At 55.0% G+C, this 18746-nt stretch overlaps 5 protein-coding genes across 5 annotated transcripts; 1 reads left to right on the plus strand and 4 right to left on the minus strand.

The window, feature by feature from the left end:
• Positions 1-1973: 1973 nt before the first annotated feature.
• On the minus strand, positions 1974-6444 carry CGCA056_v001256 (ABC transporter FUM19; the record flags this gene model as incomplete). The annotated part of the gene is made up of 3 exons (XM_037316516.1): positions 1974-3168; positions 3220-6188; positions 6319-6444. The coding sequence occupies 3 exons, from the start codon at positions 6442-6444 to the stop codon at positions 1974-1976; spliced, it is 4290 nt and encodes a 1429-aa protein (XP_037185986.1).
• A 2272-nt stretch (positions 6445-8716) lies between these two features.
• Positions 8717-9003, plus strand: CGCA056_v001257 (uncharacterized protein; the record flags this gene model as incomplete). Its single annotated transcript, XM_037316517.1, has 2 exons — positions 8717-8884; positions 8962-9003. 2 exons carry the CDS (start codon positions 8717-8719, stop codon positions 9001-9003), a joined length of 210 nt encoding a protein of 69 aa, XP_037185985.1.
• A 559-nt stretch (positions 9004-9562) lies between these two features.
• On the minus strand, positions 9563-11164 carry ftmP450-2 (Fumitremorgin C synthase; the record flags this gene model as incomplete). The annotated part of the gene is made up of 1 exon (XM_037316518.1): positions 9563-11164. One exon carries the CDS (start codon positions 11162-11164, stop codon positions 9563-9565), a length of 1602 nt encoding a protein of 533 aa, XP_037185972.1.
• Positions 11165-11636: 472 nt separating this feature from the next.
• CGCA056_v001259 (Secondary metabolism regulator LAE1) lies at positions 11637-13084 on the minus strand (the record flags this gene model as incomplete). The annotated part of the gene is made up of 8 exons (XM_037316519.1): positions 11637-11664; positions 11714-12133; positions 12182-12319; positions 12366-12403; positions 12460-12678; positions 12724-12746; positions 12799-12884; positions 12927-13084. 8 exons carry the CDS (start codon positions 13082-13084, stop codon positions 11637-11639), a joined length of 1110 nt encoding a protein of 369 aa, XP_037185971.1.
• Positions 13085-13846: 762 nt separating this feature from the next.
• prlR (Pyrrolocin cluster transcription factor fsdR) lies at positions 13847-18354 on the minus strand (the record flags this gene model as incomplete). Its single annotated transcript, XM_037316520.1, has 13 exons — positions 13847-13901; positions 13959-14378; positions 14435-14572; positions 14629-14666; positions 14722-14759; positions 14815-14944; positions 15000-15022; positions 15077-15162; positions 15210-15244; positions 15304-15404; positions 16418-17792; positions 17847-17878; positions 17931-18354. The coding sequence occupies 13 exons, from the start codon at positions 18352-18354 to the stop codon at positions 13847-13849; spliced, it is 2895 nt and encodes a 964-aa protein (XP_037184915.1).
• Between the last annotated feature and the right edge of the window lie 392 nt (positions 18355-18746).

The raw sequence follows: 18746 nt of genomic DNA on the forward strand, positions 1-18746 counted from the left end.
CCAAAGGGTATCCTTGCTGCATGCCATGCTTCATCACCCCTGCGCTTAATCAATCGATGCAGGGTCCTCCTCGCCCATTGGCTGTCGCTTTTGCGCCGTTATCGCCGTTATCGCCGTCTTGTGATTGGTCGGTTTGTCAATGGAATGTGAATGCAAAATTGCCTCAGGCAGGTCGTCGTCGGAGTGCGTAGCTGACACTGGCCAGCGAGAGCTCCCAGCTTCCGCCGAGCAAACAGCTCCTTCTCCTCCGATCCCGGGGTTCCCAGCTGAGTTGGTAGGGCGCAACTGCTCGACGGCCACTGGCTGAGCTGAGCTGACTCGCCGGGCTCCCAATCGCTGAGGAAGGAAGCGACAGAGGTGAACTGGCGTCTGCACTCTGCACGTCTGCAGGGCGCTCAGCATGTGACGTCGCTGCACCGGCATCCCTCGTCGGCGCAGTCGGTGACCGCTGCTCACCGCCTAGTGACATACCACCCATTCCAGCTCAGCCGTGCGCTTCATTCCAAGTGGCCAATCTGCAATGGCCACCTTATCCTGGCCGGGTATGCTGTCCGACCAGCTAACCAAGACGACGGATGTCCTCCCGGGAACGCCTTCCCATCGTCCGGTCTGAGGGTTTAGGAAAAGCAAAACCTCGTTCCCGACCAGAGATTGAAAGAAAGGAGAAATTGCTCGAGATGGCAGGTTGTTACGGATAACGGACGGACGACGTTGGGATGTGTGTCGTGCCCGGCTGCCGATCCGTGCAACCAAGAACGGCGCCGCGGTCGGTTCAGTCTCCCCCTCGCGTAAATTGCGCATCCTTTCGACGATCCCTTTCCCATTCCTCTGTCCCAAACGTTCCGTGACGTTTAAGGGGGATTTGCCAGTGATCGCCCGCACCCGAAGCGAAAGGAACGCGAGTGTTGGTGTGTTGGTGTGTGTGTGAGACGGCCTGTCTTCCCCGCGGAAACGGTTCGAGAGCAAGCTTCCGCGCTTGCGCTCCCCAGCTATTCGCAGCCAGCCAGCCCGTTTGCCCAACACCACCATGAACATGATCTCCCAAACCCCTAGCCGAGCGACAAGCCCGCCGGCCGTCTGACATCGGTTGCACGGTCGCACCGGGGCCTGGCAGACCCCTTTTTTCTCTTCCCGTCAGTGTGGTGTACTGCACATCATTGGAATGCCATGACGTTACCGGGAGCTGCTCTTCTTCCGCTCTGGGCAGGTTGACACGGGATCGCTCGATGAATCGAGATTAAACCATGGACTTTTGCGACTTTGCAAGAGTCAGGTCCTTTGCGATGTTCGTCCCTTTGGCTGGAGTGATTGACTTTTTCCCTCAGATTGGCAGCTTAGATGATGATGATAGGAGACTCCGAAGCCTTATCAGGGCAGGTATGACGTCGATGCTGTGCCATCGAGGCCGGGGGTTCCTGAGTTTGTTTCCGCCAAGGCAGGACGGCCCCCAAGATGGAAGTGAGAAGGTTTTGACGCAGGCAACTGTCGGTCAGAGCTTTGCGTGTGTTGAAGCGGAAGGAGCATTAGCAGCTCTGTCCCTTTCCATGGGAAAAAGCAAGTGCGGGAGGGCGGTCAGAGGCAAGAGCTCCCGTTCCGACTGAGGCACTCGCGGTCCACGTGCTTTCCGTACCTGGAAGTTCCCAGAGTCTCGAGACGGGGAAGGAGTAGCCGTTCAACTTGGAAATAGAGAAGGTCTTTGGTTGCGACTGCTAAGATGGACATCTGAAGGATGGCCACCGATGACTTGGCAATGCTCAGCGAGCCATGGGAATGGCTATGGGCATTAATCTCACTTCAAAATAGCAATATGGCGACGAAGGTCTGGACTCAAAATTGTACATAGTCTCATCAACAATACAGCCGGCTCACACCGCCTCTCCAAGTCATTGAGTTGAGGGTATCACAGCCTCTCACTCCGAGAAGCCAAGGTCAACATTACAATCCATGTCCTCCCTCACGTTCCAACACGTTCATCATTCCTCGGATGTCCTACTGGCGTTCCAAAGCTCCCTAAATGCACCGCCCTCCTGATCCTTCAACACACCTGGCTCGCCCTTCTCTACCACGCGCCCCTTGTCCATGACCACGATGGTATCGCAATCCATCACAGTGTCCAGCCGGTGAGACACCATGATGACGGTGTACCCCTTGAACTCCCGTGAGATGACATTGTGCATCTCCACCTCGGTGGCCTTGTCGACGCTTGACGAGACTTCGTCGAGAAGGAGGATGCCACCCTCGGCACCGTTGCGCCCCCTGACACGGCGGCGGAGAACGGCCCGCGCAAGGCAGAAGAGCTGCTTCTGGCCCGCGCTGAGAGCCTCTGAGGGAAGGTCGGCAGACAGGCCACCGCGATCCTCGATTGCTGCGGAAAGCCCAACTTGTTCGAGAACGCCCCTGCATTCTGCTTCATCTGCTTCACCGAACGGGTCAATGTTGTCCTGGATGGTCGAGCCGTCAGGAAGGAAGATGGGGTCTTGGGAGACAGCGATGATGCGGCGGCGGAGGACGTCTCTGTCTATTTTGCTAGCGGGCAGGGAATCGATGGTGATGTCGCCGTCGGAGTCTGGGAGAGGGTTGAGGAGACGGAGGAGCAGGAGCACCAGAGAGGATTTCCCACTTCCCGTGCGTCCGCAGACGGCTACCGTCTCGCCGGCGTTGATGGTAAGATCGAGATCACGGATGGCGAGTTCATCCATAGACTTGGGGTCCTCGGGGTCGCCGTACGAAGCTGAGATGCCCTTGATTTCGACCGCGCCCCTCTGAGGCCAGCTTTCCTCGGGTATAGTGTCTTCTTCCGGCCCAGTCTCGGGCTTGACTGTCTCATGGAAAGTCTTGATACGTGCTACGGCGCCGATACTGGTTTCTACCGAAGTAAACGAGGACGCGAGCATGGTGAGCGTGTCACTCAATCGCATGATAGTCACGAGAGTTGCTCCTGTGTATCCCGAGTTCGCTCGCAGCTGTGTCGACAGAGTGACGACAAGAATCGCGATGGCGGCAACAATGAGCCTCAAAACGAGCGCCAGCCAACGCTGGATGAGGGCAAGCTGATACGCTGGCCTTTGGCTGGTGTCGAGTAGACGGTTATTGACCGAGATGTCGGTGGGTATGAAGCCCAATGCTCGCACGGTGGCCAAGCCCTTGAGAGTGTCGATGAAGTGAGAGCTGGGTTGATGGTTAGCTGAGGTGAGTGAGTTCAAGAGACATGTGACTTACTAGAGAGGACCCTTTGCCTCGAGATCCAATAGCCGCAACTGCCTCGACGTCCGCAGGTAGAACCTCTGCACCGCGACCACGACCCCGATGAGGAACGGGTAGGTGATAACCAGCCAGGGTGATGTGGTTGCAATGATGAATAGCATCCCGATCGCAGTGAACATCCCAAAAGAAAAGTTGATGAACGCCATGGGAAGCTCTCCGTCAATCAGGTTGATGTCTTGGGCAAAAAGCCCGGTGATGGTGCCGGCATCAGTGACTGTCAGGTACCTCAAAGGCGCGCCAATGAGTGTCCGCAGGCTCTGTTGGTGAAGCTTGGCTCCTGACTGGTAGATCATGATTCTCAAGCAGATGAATATGACCATGATCAAGGAGACGAGACACAGCACTTCGAGGAGGGCGTATATGCCCAAGTAGTATGCTTTCCCATGCTTCGGATCCGGTGACACAATGTCCTCAGACCAGACCTTGAGCCAGATGTTGGGAAAGGCCTGGTTGAAGCCGTAGGAGGTGCACCAGAAGAAGTATCCAGCAAGTACCAGCGGCGACATGGTGCCGAACCAGTGTCCGTAGACCGACGTGTCGCCCACCTGGCGTGCCTTGTCCGCCTCCTTCTCCAAGACGGACTCGGCAGTCTTTGTTTTTGTCAGAGCGATAGGCTCAGGTTCATCTTCGTCGTCGTCGTCGGCACCCTTGGAAGCAGCCTTTTCCTCCGAAACTTTGAGGCTCTCAATGTATTTTCCGTTGTTTTTCAAGTGGGCGAAAGAGCCTTGTTCGACCACGGTGCAATCTGTACCGAGGGCTATGATGTGGTTTGCTGAAGGAAGGTGCCGGACCGAGTGAGTGCAGAGCACTGCCGTGACCCCTCTGCGGCGAACGATGCCATCAGGACCAAACACGCGGCGGAAAACATGCTCCTCTGTGGTGGCATCGAGGCCGCTCAGAATGTCGTCGAGGATGAGAATCTCGGTCTCCAGGTAGAGGGCGCGTGCGAGGGCAACTCGTTGTCTTTGGCCTCCGCTCAATGTGACGCCATTGCTGCCAATCTTGGTGCGGTCACCTTTGGGCAGCGTTGCCAGGTCTGCAGACAACATGGTGGCGTCGATGACTTGTTTGTAGCGCTCCGGGTCCAGGGCAGAGTGCCCAATAATGTTGGCCTTGACCGTGTCGTTGTAGAGGAAAGGGGACTGGTCGCAGTAGCCCACGTTGCGGCAGCTGACTCCAAAAGCGACTTCACCGGAATTGTATGGTGTCTCGCCTAGAAAGGCCTTCAACAAAGTCGACTTCCCAGAGGCAATGGGCCCCACAATGATGGTGAGGGAAGAGGCGGGAATCTTGATGTCGATCTTCTCCAAGACGTTCTTTCCCTGTTCCCAGCCGAAGAAGCCTTGCGTGACTGTAATCGCGGTGGCCTCAGAGTCCGCCGGAACATTCCCGTTCTGCTTAGCTGGGGGCATCGATTCAGGGGTCTTGCGGAAATCCACTCGCGCTTCCTTGTTGAGATATGCTTGGATACGGCCCAAACAGGCGAATGCTCCAGTCATCATCGGGAACGTTTGCAGCAGCAGTCCCAAGGGGCCAGCGATGAGCATCAAGTAAGCGATGGACGTAAAGATGCGAGTAACATCCAGAGTCGACGAGGTTGTCGCAAATGCCACCGTCGGCCCGAGTAGGGTCGGCGTGAAAGAAGCAGCGACAGCGCAGATGATCATGGAGCGCCACCGTCCGCCATCATGAAGATCCTGGAGCCGCAGTTTGAGAATCAACCTCTCCACCGGGCCAGTCATGGCAGAAATCTTTAGCGCCTTCATACTGGAGATAGACTTGGACGTCACGCCCACCCGCTTCTGGATAGCCTTCATCCACACTGCCTGACGAGACGCTGACACGCCGGCAATGACTGCGGCGATTGCGAAGCAGATGATGACAAGAATGATGGGTGACACAAAGGCAGCACCGATCTGGCGCTCGAGGAGCCAGCATGCGATTGCAATCTCGATGGGGTTCGCCCAGTATTCGTGGAAATGCTGGATGCCGCCCTTGAAGCGCTCCACGTCGGCGTTCATGAGCGTCAAGGCCGCAGAGTCGTCTGCGGCAGAGAGCTTCAGGACTGTCGTCTTGCGGTACACAGCGGACGCCAGCACTCCCCTGACCATGAAGAGAGACCGTTCGTGCAGGTAAAAGTGCAGCGCCTGACAGGCTGCCATGCCGACGTAGATGAAGAACGCCGCGCCGATGAATGCGTAACCCTTGTTCGGCGACGAAGAGTCTGCGGGCTCTACTAGATAGCTCAGGAGACCTTGAATCAAAAGGGGCTGCCCAAACATGAATCCTATTCGAAGGGCCCGAGGGACGACCGGCAGGATCAAGGGGATCGCGAGGGTACGAAACAAGCTTCTGGCGAGGGGATGCGACTTGCCGACGCTGTTGTTTCTCGCATAGTGAGGCTCAAACTTTGCGTGCAAGACCTCGGCCGTCATAGCATCGTCGAGGAGGTAGAGGTCACTGATTGTGAGAACTTTACGGTATCCCTTGATGAAGAGGCCGTTCAACCAGAAGAACGAAGCCAGCTTGATGATGCCGCCATACGCTTCGGGACCCTGCGGTTTCTGGTCGACGTACCATGCCAGGGGCTTTTGGTGAGACTCCACGACCAAAATTGCAGCCTTCAAGACGAGTGATGCGAGGGAGGTGTAGGCTTGCTGACGGCCGGCATCAGACCCTGCCGAAAGCCACAGCGTTCGTGAAAGCGGAACGTCGAGAACGAACGTCACCAGAAGGAAGATGCTGAGCAGAGTTGATGGCCGGGGAGAGCGGGCATGCTCCAAAAACGACAACGGCATCATCGCAAGACCGACCACGAATACCATCGCATCCGATGCGACTGACGTAGTCGTTGTCCATGACGTGCTACGGCTGGTCAGAACCAGTTGATGAAGCCGAAGTCCGGCGTATGCGGCGATGAAGAACTGGTTGGTGGTCAGACAAGGCGCAGAAATGAAGGTGAGCAGTACTTGCGATTTTCAGCCATTGGAACTTGGGACCTGCTGCAACTCTGGGCCTGCGGAGGAGAACGAACAAGCGCGGCAGAGCAGCCACAATGAAAACGGCCGCAGGGACGATTGTCAGGATCACCTGCTCGAACTTGATTGTCAGGTCGAAGTCATCACGACAACCGTGGACGACGGGACCGAATGTGTCATCATTGGTGCAGGAATTCTTCATCGCGGCGTGACGAGGAAGGAGAAGTCGCGTATGGCAGCCTGAGCCGATACTCTGTTCGGTGAAGCTGGACAAAATTCAATCGGTGAGGAGCATTCGGCGCTGTAGTACGAACTGAGGCCAATCTGAAAACAGGAGTGAGCGAGATCAGACGCGCGTGACTGGACAGCACCAGGACTACTCGCGTAAACATAAGTAGCGAGTCGTGCGGCGCAGCAGCGACTGAGAGTGAAGCTATAATCGTCAGCCAGCAGTAGATTGTAAAGGGACTTTGGTTTATTTGGTTAGATCAGTCTAGCGTATCAGTGTCCGGGGGGGTGTTCCTGTTGTCCCGATGGGGAAGGCGGATATGGATCCATCCCTGCGCGGTGCCGCGATCCCGTTTGGTGCCTGAGACATGGAGTTGGTAGTTAGTGTTTACCGAGCAGTAAGCCGATGCGACACAGCTATGATAGGCTCATGGCGGCGTCCATCTGAAGGCATCGCGTGCCTTAAAATGGCTGCAGCAATTGGCGCTGTTATTCGCAACTCTGGATGGCTTCTGTGAAGGTGTATCACTTGGAAAGCCCATGTCGGTAGCAACGAAAATTGTCATCGGTGTGCCTCATGCAGAACTCGTCGGCAAGACCCATGTCGGCTTGCCAATGCGCCAGAAAGAAGCCGCTTCTGTGCATGTCGAGATCGATGAGATGCTCCATCCGACAATAAGCCCCGGAGTGCCGGCACATACCCCACAGGAGCTTCGGCGCCGAGACCCACATCGCCGGTCTGCTCCGGGCTGTGCGTCCCGGTCATTGCCCGCTGTGCGTCCGATCCGCGCCGTCGAAGTCCGGAGCGCACTCACCTGGATGGAGCGCGCCATGACCCTCGAGAAGTGCACGACGTCCAGTCCGAAAAGTCCCGACGACCCAAACCCCAGTTCTCCGTATTGCTCCGCCCTTGACAGCTGTTGAACCAGACCAGCATGTCATTGCCAGCAACCCCAGGATGTTGTGGGGGCGGGATCGACATGAGGGCATTCGTACGGCAGCGCGCCCATGGGCGAGATTCCCGACCCCAGGCCCGTTTCATTCCATTCCCGTCGGGGCGTTTCAAGATTGAGCCTTTGGTTGCATTGGCTACCAGGGCGATCGCTGACTCGCTGGACCACACACAAGATGCGGAGCAACTGCAGCGCCCAAGACGTCTAGGCAAGGGTCGAGCCCCCTTTTGTGCTATTTTGACGATCAACTCTCACGATTGGAACCTATTTTTCGAGCGTGGGGGTTAATCGAGAGACAACTCATCGAATGCCAACCCCATGGGCCGTCCGGGAGAGCGACCTTCGTCTAAATAAAGGCACCTCACCTCCCCTTCTTCGTCTGAGACGCGGACAACGTCCCGCTCACAACGAGAAGCCAAGAGATAATTGAAACGTTCATCGCCAAGCATACGGCGAGACCGCAGCCTGAAAGCTTTTTTTTTGTTCTCCTTCATCGCCAGACGGATAGTCCCCCAATTGCCGCCGCGATGGCCCCCCTAAGAAACCGATAATACCCAAAACCCGCCAAGCTGCTGCCAAGTCCTCGGGCCACCAGCCGATTGCACCGCCCGACGTCCGAGGCCGAGCCTCAACGTAGACCTCCAAAATAGACAAGACGCTTCTGGGTACATTCATAGCAAAGGGGTTGGAGGCATTATGTGTAAGGGGCAAAGATGAACCATACGAGGTTATCGAGCAGAGAGGTCAGGCAATTTCTCTGGGAGGCTATCAAATCAACTTACAGAGAATTCGTCAGAAGAGCCAGGGGTTAGACGCATTCCTATGGCTCTTTGATGCAGCAATGTGGCCCGCAGCTGGTCTAAGCATTGAGCGTAGAGTATCGTCCCGATCACGTCCTAAAGGCAATTTGTACAGGCCTCACCAGGACATCCAGAACCCATAGAAACGCTTGGCAAGAGGGAACACAAGTTGCATTGAAACCCCTGGGCCTGGCCTATCTTGAAGTCGCACTTTAAAATTGCCCAAGATGCTAGCAGGCTGGGCTTCCGCATGCCAATGTTGACTGGTCAAGAGCCAAGCAATGAAGTTCCCATAAATATCACACACTTCAATTTCATGGACTTGTCCGACAAGCAGGCCAAAGTATATAATCAACACAGACGCTCAGCTTCAAACTCATCTTATCCATCATCAACCATCATCATCATCAAGCTTAGTCTTCATCCGAACAGCCTTCAGCCAAACTGTCAACCTCACCTTCTTCACACGCCATCACCACACACATCAGTCAACATGCGCGGCATCTTCATTACAGTTCTCGCCCTCGTCGCGGCCTCTGCTGCCCAGTTCACCGGCCCTTGCACAGACAGCAACTGCGGTGTCTCTGGCGAAAACTGCGAAGCCGAGGGCCGCCAGTGCTTCCCCTTTCCCAATGTCAACCCCGCGCTCCGCGAGGGCTGCGTCTGTGGTTCTGGTTAGGGTACATCCGACGCTGGAGTTTCAAAAATGTAAGTGATGTCTGATCATTCGGTCTCCAGCCTGTCATCTCATCATCCTCCCAGGTTGTCCGGCCGCCATAAGAATACATGCATCCTGAAAACACGGGTTCGGGACTCGGGCTGGCTTTGATTTGGATTTGGCAGGACGAAGCGTTTCTTTGACCATCATCTATTTAGCGTACAAGATACTTAGCACAGACTAAGAATGGATAGCCGGCGTTGTTCGGCGCCAGAATGTTTTCAAATCAAGCCCCGTCCCAGGCCTCATTCCAAACGGCTTCAAACTCGAGAGAGGCTTTCTTCCACTGAATGCTTGCGATTCGCGCAAACGCAAGTTCCCATGATCGACGAGTCATTTGATGCTCGTGCCGGATCTTGGCTTTCTCCAGCGGACATCATGCCGAGCCTGGACCAGGCCAACACGGCTTTGAGCTTGTCCCACGGGCTTCAGTGAGGCCAGACCCGGCGAGAAGATGCGGAGAAGTGACGATGTGAGATGCGATGACACGAGCCAAGACACTCACTTGCCAGGACTGCCTTGATGAGTCGAGAATGGCTTGAACATCCCAGCGGCATTCGTAAACCACCATCAATTCACGTCAATTGAGTCCGATGGCAAGAGGCATCTGCTTCAATTGACCTAAGAAGTCTCAACATCCACCCAAGGCCCCATGAGCTTGCTCAGGTCCGTCTCCGAGACATCCCACTCTCTCTGAATGACCTCCCGAACCCACTTGCCTCTAGGTTTCAGACTAAATTTGAACTCTGAGGGCGCCGTCATGAACCCCGCGACCTCCATAGCCATCGAATCAACCTGGCCAACGGGTGCAACCTCAAAGGCCCACAGCAGACTCGCAACAATCATGAAGGTGTTGTCGAGAGCCACCCTCTTCCCCAAGCAGCTTCGTCTTCCATGCCCAAAACCCGCCAACGGGAGGTCCGTACGAAGCTTTCCCTCTTCGTCTAGCCACCTCTCTGGAACGAATGAACCCAGATCGCCGAGTGATTCGTCAAAGACCTTCTCGTCTCGGCCAATGGCCCAGGCATTAGCAAATAGAGTCGCTCCCTTGACGATGGGCGTGCCGAAAATCTCGTCTTCCTGATCCGCTCTCCTGGGAATGCTGCCCGGCGCGATTGGCCTCCAACGCACCACTTCCGAAACTATTGCATCAATGTACATCAGATTCGATCGGTCTGTGAACCGCGGCAAGCGGTCCCTACCAACAAATTGGTCCAAGACAGCGTGTGCCTTTGCCACAAAGCCCGGGTTGGCATGCGCAGCGACCAGAAGCCACAGCGTCTGTCTCGGGCTCGTCTCCATCCCGCCCGAGATACTGGTCGCCAGCGTGAAGGCGAGGTCCAGATCCGGCACAGCCTCAGTATCAGGATTCTTGGCGGCGATAGCGCGTGCCTGCTTCGTGGCGTTCCAGCCAGGCTCGTTCATTGCGATTTCCACAAGACGAAGGTAGAGATCTCGTTGCTCGATGAAGAGCTTGTTCGCAGCACGGTGCCAAGGGGAGATGATTGCGGGGAGATGCCTCAGGGGCGGGATAAAATCGACGAGACTGGGGTTGGCGGCAACGTAGGTTACTTTGTGCTGGACGTGGAGGATCTCCGTGAACAGAGGATCGCTGTGAGCTGGCACCCGTATGCCGTAGTGTAGTCCGAGGATGACGCTGGCCTGGGTCCGCTCCAGCAGCGGGTAGAGCTCCGTGCTGCTCATCACCGTCTTTCCACTTCCTTGCACAGCATTGACAGCATCACTGAGAAGCTGCCTCGACTCCAGCTCCATGAGTGGCTGGACCCTCGGCGCAGCCACAGCTCCAAGGCTCGGCGATAGCATGCGGTGATGTAACTTCAAGTGTGCGTCGTAGTCATGCATCAACGTCATCCTCGACGTGCCTGGCGCCGAATCGGTAATCATCTCCATGCTCACAGAGCTCGGCCGGTTGCTATAGAGGGCACTGCGCTTGCCGAATAGCTCCGTGGCCGCTTCGGCTGTGTTGAGCACCACGAAGGGCATGATGCCAAAGAGCTTCGGCGTCCCGACCGGTCCCTGGGCTCTAGTCCATGCATCCCAGTTCAGCATTGGCCTCTCTATCGGTGAACTGTGGAGGTCACCGATGATGGGCAACTTGAGAGGCTTCGGTGGTCTGTCATTTTTGGCCGTCCTCGATGTGAGAAACAGACCCGTCAGCAGAACGACAGCGACCAGGACGGCCAGAGTCGAGTCCACAGCCATGGCTTGGTGTACGTGAGGCGCAACGAGCAGATGTACTGGCACATGATGAGGAACGGATCAAACGCGGATGGAGCAGCTGCAATTATTAATAGTGACCGCATCATTCGAGTGATGGTGACGGTTGCTGTACGCCTATGGAGATACCGGCTTGGGCTCGATACTACCCTGCGTTGGTGGTAAGCACGGGGTATGCGCCGAGCGAATTACCCAGAATAGGTGAGACGGGCGCAACCAGCCGGGGCTGCTGCATGGTTGGCTGCGGTGAGTGGGTTGATGCATCGGACGAACTGCCAGGACGTGTCGGTGCCCCGCCCCGGAAGCGACGCAGGGTGGGGCCGGTATGCTAGGACGGCGGCCCGCATTGGCGCTGTTAGTGTACCCGATCAGTCCCGCTAGCATCGGCATTCAAATGAGATCGGACAAATGATTGCAGACTAGTTGTATCATTACCATTACTACAAAACCATCGCGCCTACGCTTTCTGGCCGTATACCACATGGCTGCGAACTTCAGTTGCTACTCACGAGGCCGATGGGGGACATCACTTACAAGTTGCCATAGGAGTGGAAGGTGCCAGCTTTCAGTTCTGCGCGCACCTTCGCCAGCATGACGAGCACCTTCGCCTCGGGCCATTGGAGTACGCCGCAAAAGACGCGCAGGGTGAATGCTTCAAGCCCATCTAGCAGCTGGATGAGGTTGCACATGCCAATGTCTTTGTAGTAGGCGTCCTTGGGCCAAGGGCCAATCGGCCACTTGTGCACGAAATGGCGGACGTTTACGAATCCGGCATCCCTGACCCATTGCTCGAGTTTAGGCCCTGGGCGAGATTCCCGTCCTATACTCACGGTCGCGTCGATGAACTGGGTGTTCCATTGCCAGGTGTGGTGTTCTTCCTTGTAAGAGCCGTCGTCAGACTTGAACAGGAAGTCATAGTCTTGAAATTCGGCCCATCCTCCGGGGTTCAAATTGCTGCCACTTATTAACGACAAGGATTGCTGGTAGAGGAAGGCGACTCACTCATAAACATTTCTCACCAGCTTGGGCCAATCGCCGATTGATCCAGCCAAGTACCGACTGAAAATGAAGTCAAACTTGGAAGGGTGCAGCCACGGGCTTTCGACGTCGTCAATCTCGAATTTGACGTTCGGTGGGGTCCTTTCAGTGTCAGTGGTTGGCTTAACAAGCGGTATGATGTGCGCACCACTCTGGCTGAATCGCACTCAAGTCGTTGCCGATGACCTGCTGGCTTTAGCAAAGAACCAACACCAGATGTTGCTAGAGGGAAAGAACGGTACCTCTGCATGATCGAACTCATCGCCCATCTCAATCGCCCCTGTATAGCTGCCATTAGCACGACTCCAGACCTGCGCAAAGGAGACCTCACAAATCCCTGTGCCGGTCCCAATGTCGAGAATCCTGTGGACCTTCTCCTTCTGTAGCGGGGCCAGGTAGAGCTCCTCATCGAGAGTCTTTCGAATCAACGCGTGGGTAAAGTCGAGGCGGTCGCTCTCATTCTTCGAACCTGTCAGGTTTGGCTCGAACCGGTGGCATCGTCATACCTCGTCGTTGGGGGCAAAGTAAGCTGATGGCCGCTGTCAGCTGCGGCAAGCAATCGAACGAGCCGATATACTTACATCCCGGTCGATAAGCGTGGTATCGCCGACCATGCTCCTCAGGATAATTGAGGACGCTCGAGGTCAACGTTGCCGTGTACGACGATCTTCCTCGTCAGCACGTTTCGCGAACACGGCAGGGTACTCACATGCGTTCGTCAATGGTTGAGTCGGCGTCTGCATTCTGGTGCAAGTCAGCGTGGTACGCCTGAGGACTCGCACGGCCTACATCTTGGTCAACCTCGAGCGGTCGCTCCCCTTCAGCAGAGTCTGGGGACGCGCGAGGGTCATCCGTGTCTTCGCACATCCTGAACCTCAAGCAATAAGGTCAAAGTCGGGTCTCACCGATGCTGCAAGAGAAGCTCCGGCGGGGAAACTCGAAAGGCGAGCGACGACAGACTTTGTACGGCATCGGCCGCCTTGCTCAGCCTGTCTGCCGCTCATCGAGGGCTGGGCGACCCATTTCTTGACGCAGGCCAGATGCAGAATCAGAGAGGCATTCCTTTTTCTCAGATTCACGCGCCCACCAAGTAATGCGACGTCCGGGGTCGGGAGCTAATCAACGGCTGTAACAGCGGGGCGGCCGGGCAGGCCCCGACGCTTTGATGCATCGAGGCCAATCGCGACTGCCCGCTTCCTTCCCCGGCCTGCAGGCAGAGTTCCGAGGGCGACATGGATGCATGAACCAGCTCAGTAATAAACATTTCGCATTGCCGGGAGGGGAAAGGAGTACGTGTTCTGACCCTTTCTGTCAGATGGAGATGTGATAACATCTTCAGTCACATCAATTGGTATGAGATCTGATGACCCAAGACATCTCTGAAAATCTGCAAGCTGGTGATTGATCTGGACGGAATCGCGAATGCAACGAAATTTGTCGTGAGTCGATTGGATTTGACATCAGACAAGGTGCCAGATTTGTTTTCCAAAACGATGTATCAAAGAAATCCAAAATCGGTGACTTGCGCTCAAGCAGTGAGAGTAACCGTCATGATTCTCTTGCAATCGAAGAGGAGCTTCCCTTCTCCAATCTCTATCCTGATTGTCATTTCGTGAGAGGTCAACAACGTCAATCCTCATCATTATCAGTGCTGGCTTCTGCCTTCTGACCATACACAACGTGGCTGCAGGCGGCAGCTGTTAGCCAAATAGGTATCTCGAAAGGCATTGAGAGAACTTACATTGTAATGTAAGCATGGAAGTCCCCCTTCTTCATCTCTCTGCGCACATGGGCAAGATGCACCAGGGTCTCCTCTTTCGTCCATCCCATGATGGCACAGAAGGCTCTCAAACTGAAGGCCTCGAGGCCCTCTACATAATGGATAAGGTTCGTCATACCGACATCCTTGTAATGAGGGTCCTTGGGCCACGGTCCCAAGGGGATGGGGAAGCTCTGGTGAACAACGTTGATGAAGCCGGCATCCTTAACCCAGCGTTCCAACTTGGGTCCAGGGTTCGGGTCGTGACCGATCTTGTTACAGGCATCAATCAATGTGTTGCACCACTTGGTTGTATGGTGCTCTTCTGTCAGAGTACCATCATCGCTGCAGAAAGCGATGTCGTAGTCCTGAAACTCAGCCCAGCCGTTGGGGTTGAGGTGCCTAGGATGTTGTTGATCAGTCCCTTGAACCGTAACGATGAGAGTCATTTGGCGTACTCGTGAATGTTTCTCACCAGCTTCGGCCAGTCTTTAATGGATGCAGCCATGTATCGGGAGAAGATGAAGTCAAATTTGTGGTCATATACCCACTCACTCTCAACATCATCGATTTCGAACTTGACATTAGGCGGCACCCTTTCTTCATGTTAGCACTGGCTTGACTTAGTCTTTCTAAGGCGCGTTTGTCTTACCAAGGTGGCTGAATAGCACTGAAATCATTTCCCAAAACCTGCATTGAATCAGTATTTGCCACAGCTAAAACGAAAATACCAAGAAGACCGTACCTCAGCGTTGGGAAACAGGTCAGACACCTCAACAGCCCCTATAGTAGAGGTCAGTCGCATCATCTTAGCATCAGAGAATAGTTGATTGCGTACAGATACCAGTTCCAGTGCCAATGTCAAGGATTCTCTGCGTCTCTTCCTGCGGGACTGGGGCCAAGAAGTGTTTTCCGCCGATCGCCTTCATGATGAGCATGTGGTTGAAGTCAAGTCGATCCATTTCGGTCTGTGAACTGATTAACGAACGAGCATTCTCACAGGGAATTTCCTGTCCCAGGTACTTCATCATTTGGTCCAAGGTATGCTAGTTTAGTGTCAGCCAATGCAGTGAGAACTCCACAAAGACTTGGCTACGTACAGCCTGCTCGAAAGGCATGGTAACGTCGACCATTTTCCGTGGGGTAGTCAAGAACGCTTGAGGACAGGGAAGCAGTGTACGATGAGCTGTTTTGTTAGCTTCCGTTGATGAGGCATACCCCAGGAGCACCTACATCCGATCATCGATATTGGACGCCGTCTCGGCGAGCTGATGCTTCCGTCAATAGTCTAGACAAAGTAAAGACCCAAGGATATAGATTTACTGACGTTTTCAGTATCGTCAGCTTCAAGATTGGCGGGTGCGACAGGCTCGTCAGGCGCTTCCACGTTAGACGGAGCCGTCACGTTGGGGGGAGAGGCCGCGGCCGCTGGGTTAGCCGGTGAATCAGCCATTCTCGATATCAAATGTCAGCCCGTTATTGAGAGAGTTTCAAAACCTTGGCGTGATCAAGTAAGTCTGCGGGAGTTGGTAGTATTTGTACCGTGAATCGACGTCCTTAAGGGTGAGGGGTCGAGGCAGAGCAGGCCAGTCGCCGAGTCTGCAGGCATCGTAAAAATCGAGCGGTTCCCTACATCTTGCCCATTCACTGTTTGGTCTTGTTGGTGCAAGGTAACATACAGACGTGCATGCGAGCGTCCCATTTTCCCAATTCGTTGGAGAAACTCGCGTTCGTCCGGGGTCTAGAGCTAATCAACAACCTGTCATCGTTCCAACGGCGGGGTTCTTCGGGGGCACATTCTGCATTTGTTGCATCTGTCGCATGGGAAGCCAATCATCGTGACCGGGCGACCCGCTTCGCTTTCCCCGGCCAGATGATGGATACAGGCAACTGTTCCGCATCTTGTGGGTGCAGAAGTCGAAGTAGGGAAACCGCAGGCGATGATCCTTTACCCTCGAGGAACACGTAGGCTTTACCGAAATACGCGCGACAACTTGGGCTGTCCAAACCCACAACCAGAGAGTTTTGATAAAGCATGACCTCGCATCTGTTGGCTTGAGCCCACATAACAGGCAATTCGGGTCCCTCAGACTTCGGAGCCGGGCTCTGGCTCCGCGTGCGGCGGTTCCTGTCATCATCAGGTGAGCACAAGTCAGACCCGCAAGCTTTCAGCTCCTAACGGCTTGCGGTAATGAATCAGGCTGTCTTAAGATCTCGACTTGTTGCCTATTGTCATCTACCAGATACATTGGAATGCTGAAGAAGATCCCACGCCATCAGAGCTGGGAAATAGTTCAGAAGTAATCCGACGACCAAAGTAGACAGGATACCGGAGAGTATCTCATGAGAATCTGCAACATCCACTGACGTCAATGACCCTAGATTGACCGATGATAGTGGTCTCACCTGTCTTAATCTTCAATTATTCGATAACGACTGACCATCACCAATGGCCATCCCGCCATTCAACGGATCCAGAAACCAGGGAAACCCCTCTGGGTCCCACTCGTTGTTGAACATTGTCAAAGGCGCCTCGCCAAAACTGTCGATTCCGTGCCCAAAGAACCCGCCCAGAGAATCGAGACCCATAGCGTTGACTGAGGTGGAACCTAGATCTGGACTTGGCAACAACTCGCTGAACCAGCCGTTCTTCTTGAGTACAAGCCTGATGGACTCGGCCGCAATGCGAGCCTCTCTAGACGAAGACTCATTCTTCATCCAAGCGCTGAGAGAGTTCCACAGCGCTGTTTTAACGTCCTCTTCCCTAGCCGAGGCATATTCATTCCCAGCCGCATGCAGTCCCTTGTACATCGCGCCGCAGAGGGTGATGCAGGCCGTCAGGAATGCATGGTTCCCAATAAGCGACAGCTTGGCTCCCGCAAAATGCAGCAAGCCTCCGACCATGGTTTCCTCGTTGAGAGTGTGTTGTAGCTGCAGAACAGAGAGACAAGAGTCCAAGCACTTCTTTCGCGAGTAGCTGAAGCTGTCGCTTGCTTCGCTGAGATATTTGCGATGGATCATGACCTCACCTATACGAAACATGAGCGCCAAGTACAGCCTGTGCATGATCAACAGCGGCGGATCCGTGACTGACGCCTGCAAAGGCTTCATCTTCAGTGGTGGTGGGAGGCTCTCCTCTGCCTCCCTCACCTGCCGATCCACTGCCAGTACTTCGGTGTAAGCAGGCGGCTTGATTGACGAAGACAGATCGACAGCAGCCCCAACCGCCACCAGCATACGCCTCCTCGCGATCAGTTGAGTGACAGCCGTAACCTCGGTTTCTGACCTGCTGGGTGGGATCTCCTTGGTGTCTTCGTCAAAGTCCGAGTCGTGTAGGTTCCGCGGCTCCTCTGTATCCCAGTGACCGGCACTAATCCTGCGAGGTATGCCTGTCCGCATCGACATCTGGAGGTCGCCCTCCAAGCACTTGACCCAGTTTCGGCGTCGAATCTCCCCGGCGAAGGGAGAAATGCTCGGGAAGTGGGACGGATCTCTGTGGTAGCCCATCTGGAGGAGCAGATTCATAGATACGCCGTGGAGGATGCCGATGGTCTGCGTGATATCCCTTCGCGACGACAACTCTATGATGACATACTGGTAGATGGTTTCCCAGGTGTATTGGCCTCCGTTGGCGTACTTTCCCAGTAGCAGACACTGTGCCGTCTTTTCGCGGTACTGATCGATCAAGGCCTTTGGATCTTCTACTTCCGATTTGCCGACGAGGTCATACGACATGACTGCCATGCACATGATTGAATACAGTAAACCCAGCCACATGATGGGGGTTTCGGATGGATTTTGACAGAACTCGGCATACTAAAAAGAGTCAGTCCCTGGGCGAGCTTCACGAGCATGATGACTCCAGCTTACCTCCCTCATGAACTTTCCGGTGTGGAATGCGCCTGTTGCTTCAATGAGCAGGTGATACAGCAAAGCATCATGGGCATCACAAACCTGATGCCAAGTCCAGAGTGTTGAAATAGTGCGATATGTAGCGGTCCAGAACTTGCTTCGGAGGAATCGAGTCTAGGATCTGTGCCCTCGAGGCAGAGCGTACGCTGTACAGCAGCGGCATCTCCATGTCGTCTTCCGGGGCGGGGATTGAGCCGGGAGTCGCACTGTTGGTCTGGATCTCCTCCTCCGCCTCCAAGTGGTCCTTCAACTCGGCGATCCCGTCCAGAATCGAGGCCCAGTGGCTGCTCCCAACATACCGAGCCTCGGATGCGTTCAGCCGGATACTGCCACTCTCAGACGTCTTTGATGATTCATCGCGGGCTTCGATTGGCGTGCTATTGACTGCTGGGACATAACCCGTTGCGCTATTTCCTGTGAGCGCCGTCATCACAGGAGTTTCGCGTGACGGCCCAGGGTCCTCCATCATCGTCACAACCAAGCTCTCAAGCTGGGCCAACCGAGCTTGAAGATTTGCCCGTGGTCGAGCAGTGGAAGCATGCTGGGAAATCCCGGCAGAGAGAGGGCCACTATTGGCATAAGTGCACGGAATGCCATGCTGGACGCACCTCTGGCAAGGTTGCTGACGGTCACATTTCTGTCTGGGAAGCCAAGCAATGAGCAACCATGCACATTCAATTGTCGAAAGTCCTTTGGGTACTCACTTGCGTTTGCGACAAGTTTCGCATACCACTGTGGGTTTGTCTCGTCGACGGTTTGGCGGGGGGCGCGGCCTCTCAGGTCCGGCAGAGGCGCCCTGGGTGGATGACATGTTTTCAACGATGTTGAGGCAGTCGGGATGGTATTTGGAAGATTTCT

The sequence above is a fragment of the Colletotrichum aenigma genome (genome assembly GCF_013390185.1).
Source record: "Colletotrichum aenigma strain Cg56 chromosome Unknown KSG_Cg56_contig01, whole genome shotgun sequence".
Classification (NCBI taxonomy): domain Eukaryota; kingdom Fungi; phylum Ascomycota; class Sordariomycetes; order Glomerellales; family Glomerellaceae; genus Colletotrichum; species Colletotrichum aenigma.